Source organism: Amblyomma americanum, chromosome 9, assembly GCF_052857255.1.
Source record: "Amblyomma americanum isolate KBUSLIRL-KWMA chromosome 9, ASM5285725v1, whole genome shotgun sequence".
Classification (NCBI taxonomy): Eukaryota; Metazoa; Arthropoda; class Arachnida; order Ixodida; family Ixodidae; genus Amblyomma; species Amblyomma americanum.
Window position 1 is genome coordinate 121,327,708 of NC_135505.1, and position 5,456 is coordinate 121,333,163.

General features: G+C 49.5%; 1 protein-coding gene across 1 annotated transcript; it reads left to right on the forward strand.

Annotated features, from left to right (window-relative positions):
• The first annotated feature begins 882 nt into the window (after positions 1-882).
• Positions 883-3,791, forward strand: LOC144103632 (uncharacterized). The gene is made up of 2 exons (XM_077636299.1): positions 883-1,019; positions 3,413-3,791. Exons 1-2 carry the CDS (start codon positions 883-885, stop codon positions 3,789-3,791), a joined length of 516 nt encoding a protein of 171 aa, XP_077492425.1.
• The last annotated feature ends 1,665 nt before the right edge of the window (positions 3,792-5,456 follow it).

Here is a 5,456-nt window from a genome sequence, read left to right on the forward strand (position 1 = left end):
CTCAGCACGGCGTCTACGCAGCGTCTAATTCCGACTCTCTCGACATTCAAAGCGCTCTCTTCCGCAGTTGAAGAGCCACTCCGCTACATGGCACGACTTCTTCAGCCGCATCTTCCTAACGGCGCTTCTCGAGTCGTGCGGCGCGTCCTTCTGGCGTCTCTTCAGCGCATTGTCTCTTCCTCGCTTAGTTCTGTGGCTGTTGCGTCTTTAGCGCTCTCCATAACAACTACAATTTACTGAGGCGAAGCGCGCATATATATATATATATATATATATATATATATATATATATATATATATATATATATATATATAGCCACCCCCTGCAAGGCGACGCCTCCTCGCCCTCTACCACATCGGAACGAGCTGTGACGGCAGCGGCGTCGACGGCGGCGCCATCTGTTGGAGAGCGCCTGCATCGTTGCTAGGCAACGGCGGTTCAAGGTCCTTCGTCGGCCAAGGCATACGGCATACGGCTGAAGTGTGCGACGAGCCGAATTGGCTGGCAGGCTGACAGGCTGACAAAAACGCAGCCGCCGTGGTCGGGTTCGAGCCAAGGAATTGCGCAGCAGTAGCCCAGCGCGCTAACTGCCGAGCCACCGTTTCAAGCCGCTCGCGTTTCAGGCAGCGTTGTTTGGCAATTGGTGCAACCTCCTCCCTCTCGCCCGCGCCTTTAAAAAGGCCGCGAAAGTAGCGTTTGCAGGTTTTACTCTCCTACCCATCCACGAGTTGTGTGTGTTCGCGTGTTAGGTAGTTTTTGCTGTGCGCCTGAAGATTAAAAGTGAACGCGTGATGGAAGCGCAGAATACTCCTAGCACTCAAGATGCTCGTTCTCAGGTTGCCTTGGTCTCGGAGGATGGAAAGAGATCCCTCGCTTCAGCAATGATGTTCTGGTGCGAGACGTGCGGTGCCCTGTTCCCCACGAAAAACCTCCTGCACGTGCACCGGTCTAGAGTGCACCCGCCGAGGCCACAGGGAAGGCATCGCTGCGCCTTCTGCGACTTCTCCAGGGATTCAATGTAAGCCACACTTTTACCGAACTGTGCTCTTTTATTGCGAGGCTTCATATAAATACATCCGCAATTCCAAGTGTATTGAAGTTTTTTTTTTCTTGCGTAACTAAGATAAAATTGGCGATAATTTGGTAGTCCGTTAATTCGAGGGAAACGCGCAGTTACAGCAGAGTACCATGGTATGGCGTGGCAATCTGCTACCAAACATGCGTCTTCCTTCAGTATGAAGATGTCACACCAGATTTCATATTGCTGCGGCGGAGCAGTAGCCGGACCTGTTTTAACGCGATAGCGTTGAAGAGCTGGTGTCGCAGAAAAGCCGGTGTCGGCGTCATTGGCGGAGAGCGAAAAATGGCGCATCTCGGTGGACGCCAGAACCGCAGCGTAAGGTACGGAATTTTCCTTCCCTTACGGCGCGATACGGGTGCCCAGCGAGAATTGTGATACAGGCATCATTTCCTCCAGGTTCGAACCCGACCTGGCTGCGTGTTTATGGAGGCAAAAAGCTAAGGCGCCCGTGAGCTGTTCGATGTCAGTGCATGTTAAAGATCCCCAGGTGGTCAAAATTATTCCGGAGCCCACAACTACGGCACCTCTTTCTTCCTTTCTTCTTTCACTCTCTCATTTATCCCTTCCCTTACGGCACGGTTCAGGTATCCAACTTTACATGAGACAGATACTGCGCCATTTCCTTTCCCCAAAAGCTAATTATTATTATTATTTCCTCACCTTAAAACCAATTTTCATTTTAACTTTATTCCCTTATGTCCCGGTTAGGTTGTCCACCGAGATATGTGATACAGGCGTCCTTTCGTTTCCTTAATTTTTCTTTCATTTTCCTTCTCTTGCAGCACGGTTCGGGTGTCCACAAAGATATGTTTCCTTTTCTTAAGTTGTCCGGGTAAGGGGTCGCACCATAAGACGATGGCGTTCCGTGGATTTGTTGCCAATTCTGCAACACGCAGTCGCGTCCTGCTATTAAAGGCGAAGCTTAAGCGTCCTCTTATATTTTTCCTCCCGCCTGTAGACTTGTTTACATAATGCGACAGTGGCGGCTCGCTCGAGTCAGGGGTCGAGTTGAGTTTGGTCAACCCAACTGGATTACTGTCTACATGATTTCGGTAGTAGTCAGTCGGGCTTCGGGATAATTTCGACCACCTGGTGACCTTTACGTGCACTGACATCGCACAGCACACAGGTGCATTTTCGTTTCACCTCCATAGAACCCGATCGCGGCTGCAGCGCTTTCACTGGAAGCGCAACGCAAAGGCGCCTGTGTGCTCTTCGATCTCAGTGCGTGTTAAAGATACCCAGCTGGTTAAATTATTCCGGAGCCCTCCACTGCGGCACCTACTTCTTCCTGTCTTCTTTCAGTCCCTCCATTATCCTTTCCCTTACGGCGCGCAGTTCTGATGTCCGCCGAGATGTGAGACAGATACTGCTCCATTCCCTGTCTCCAGAATCCAATTTTCGAGTTTTTACTCTCGCGGCGCTCCCTGTCAGGCGCGACCCCACGAGTAGTGAACCATCGCTAGCTTCTGTTGTCCCCTACAGAAAATGGTTTTCACAGGCATGAAAAACAATTAAGCGTAACTTGTTGAGGAAGCTCCTAGTCAACCCACCCTCGGTAGTCGGGATGGCCCAGCCCGACTAGACTGTCGCTTAACTCGAATTCCTGGCGTTTATATCAGCCCGACAGCTTCTTTTCAGCCCGAAAGCCTACTCGACCCCACTTTCGTCGGGTTCATGTAAACAACCAATGGGTCATGTAAGCGGCTCACATCACTGCGGAGAGGCACAAAGTCGCACGAGCAGTCAAAGGCAACGGAAGTGTGCAACCACCAAGGCAGTGTGCAACCATCAAGTCATGTATGACATAAGTCTAATGAGTGTGCTTCACATTTTCTTTTTTCGGAAATCTAATTACAAGAAAGGTATGAAGTTTAAGCGTCAATAAAAGCTTCGTTGAACTGGTTTATCGTATGGTCCGTTGCGCCTGTGATTGCCAACGCGCTTTTTCCACCGCCATGAATAAACGACCTTCACAATAGCGGCCTCAGTTGTTGTTTATATGATTCGATGACCTTTAGCTTACCGTGTATCATGTTACCGTTACCTGAGTACCGGGAGCCCGCGCGGGAGATGCGCTTGCGCCTGTCGCCTCGGTGGCACCAGGTGGCGCCATGTATCCAGCAGAAGGGTGCACACCTGCAGCATAGGGAGCAATCGGCAAGTCCTTACCCACGGTAAGTGGGCACATGGTACTCCAGTCACGGTAGCACTCTACACGGTATGCTAAAGGTATTTATTATATTATTTTCCATCTGTGAGCCGTCAACAAGCTTATCGTGATTGCTGTGTGCCAGCCGTCATCTCTCATTCGTCTTTATCCCACCCAGAGGCCATGTCACCAGACACGAGCGGACCCACACGGGCGAGCGGCCCTTCGTGTGCCAGGTGTGCAACACGGGCTTCACACAGCGGTGGAATCTTTCCAGGCACATGCTGAGGCACTCGGGGGAGAAACCGTACCAGTGCCCCGAATGCGGTCAGCGCTTCAGCCGAGGGGACCTCTTGGCGCATCACCGCAGACAGCAGCACTCTATCGATGGTGGGACCATGTCGCAGCTGCGTCCTTGCCGCTCAAAGGGGCTCTCCGAGAAATTCAAATACAAACGCCACAGGAACCCTCTGCCCACGATGCACAGTGGTATGGGTCCACATTGCACTGAGGATCTGAGACGCCCCGTGGCCGCCCGCCACGATTCGGCTGAATAAAAGACTCCATTGAGCGACTATCGAGCAGTTTCATTGAAAGTGTGTTCCCATGTGGCGCTACAGTCCTCTCGGCTAGCGCGACATCGTTGTTGTCCTTTTTCTCATTCTCAGAAGAAGTCCCAACTCATCGAGACAAAACATACTTTCGCAAGTTGGTAAAAATGTATTTACGCATTTTAAACGCACCGTCGCTCATTTTAGTCCAGGAGCTGTCTGTGCTGAGGGCGCTTTTCGTGATTAATGCCGCATTGTCTTCCGTTCGGTGTTGTAGTGTGGTTGCAACGGCGAATCCGTTGTGTTCGCTTGTATCAAGTACTGGAAATTTCAGGCGCGGAGACGACAGCAATGCCATGAGGTCTTCAGGCACTGCCAAAAGCAACTCTTTGACACCAGCAGAGAAATGATAACCTATATCATTGCAATCTTCGATCAAACGAATGACGTAACTTTCAACTTTTTGACAAGATGTCAGCTACAGTTGTTCTCAGCGCCTGATACTGAAGTGCAAAATGCAATAAAAGACTGCATAAAAGAAAACATTGGGGTTGATGTCCACAGTGTAATTGGCATGAATTTGGCAACTTTTTAGCTCTTCTAGAATTTTAACTTATTTCACTGCCGCAAAAGAAATGGATATGTATAGGGTCAGGCGCTACCCGGTCTGTGCAATTTTTGAGACTTATCGACAGATCTAAACAAAGTATTCTTAATAATTTTACCATAGACAATGTCCTTAAAAAGTTTCGTTATATGGATGACGCTATAATTCTTCTGAATAAGCAGTGCTCCATATCCAATGAGGTCGGACTATGAAGTGTTCTGGATGATATTCAGCATCATGGCATTGGCTTGAATTGTAGTCCGCGCTTCGGAATTCGTGTGTCCTCGAGATACAAGCAAATTTTGATCACCAATTTAGGGGACAGCTTTTATCTGGCTTCCTTCGTTCGGTCATTGAGGAGCGGCAGACACGCTTGTTAAGAAGCCCGGAAAAAGAATGCTGAGGAAACGGTGAAGGGTGAACAGAGCCTGCAGAACTGGCAGTGTACATGCATAAGCTCATGCACAGACTGAAATAGGTGAGTAATCGCTTCAAACTGATGTTTTGTAGCGACAGCTGCATTAAGGTAGCATTTCGAGCCTTCCGCGTGGCAGAGCCGTAGCGGTGGTGGCGCCGCCACCCTCTGGCTGCGCCTCTACCCCTGTGGCCAGAGGTGTGCGTCGTGTCGGTTTCGAACCGCGGTGGCGCTGCGGTCGTTTCTAGTTGGCGACGGTGGCGTCGGCAGCAGTAGGCGTGGTATTCATCGGCGGCGGCGCAAGGCCATTTTTCGACGGTGGCGGCGGCGCCGGTGGCATTGAAAGCTAAACCACAAATTTAAAAACCTCTTTCGCTACAGCCTTCTTTGCTAAACTGGTCGAAATTGTACAGCTTTTCGTACTACGAGCTGAGAACACAGAATACAGGGGGTTCAAATCTTGTGCGAAATGCTAAATATTTTGTAAATCTTTTGTTTTTTTAGGCGCCATATTTCAAAAATATATCACAAGCGGGAATGTTGATTGTGTTTATATATTTCTTACGAACGTGCAGAACATTTTTTGTTCTCTGCGTCCAAGTCACAATTGTTTTCTTTTTTTCTATCCTTCGGTTATACAGGTATTTTT

What these genes read in the sequence shown, in the direction of transcription:
- LOC144103632 (XM_077636299.1), top strand. Translation starts at nt 883, where the DNA reads ATGATGTTCTGGTGCGAGACGTGCGGTGCCCTGTTCCCCACGAAAAAC. An exon ending in GACTTCTCCAGGGATTCAAT is followed by an intron (nt 1,020 to 3,412) that starts GTAAGCCACACT and finishes TATCCCACCCAG; the next exon opens with AGGCCATGTCACCAGACACG.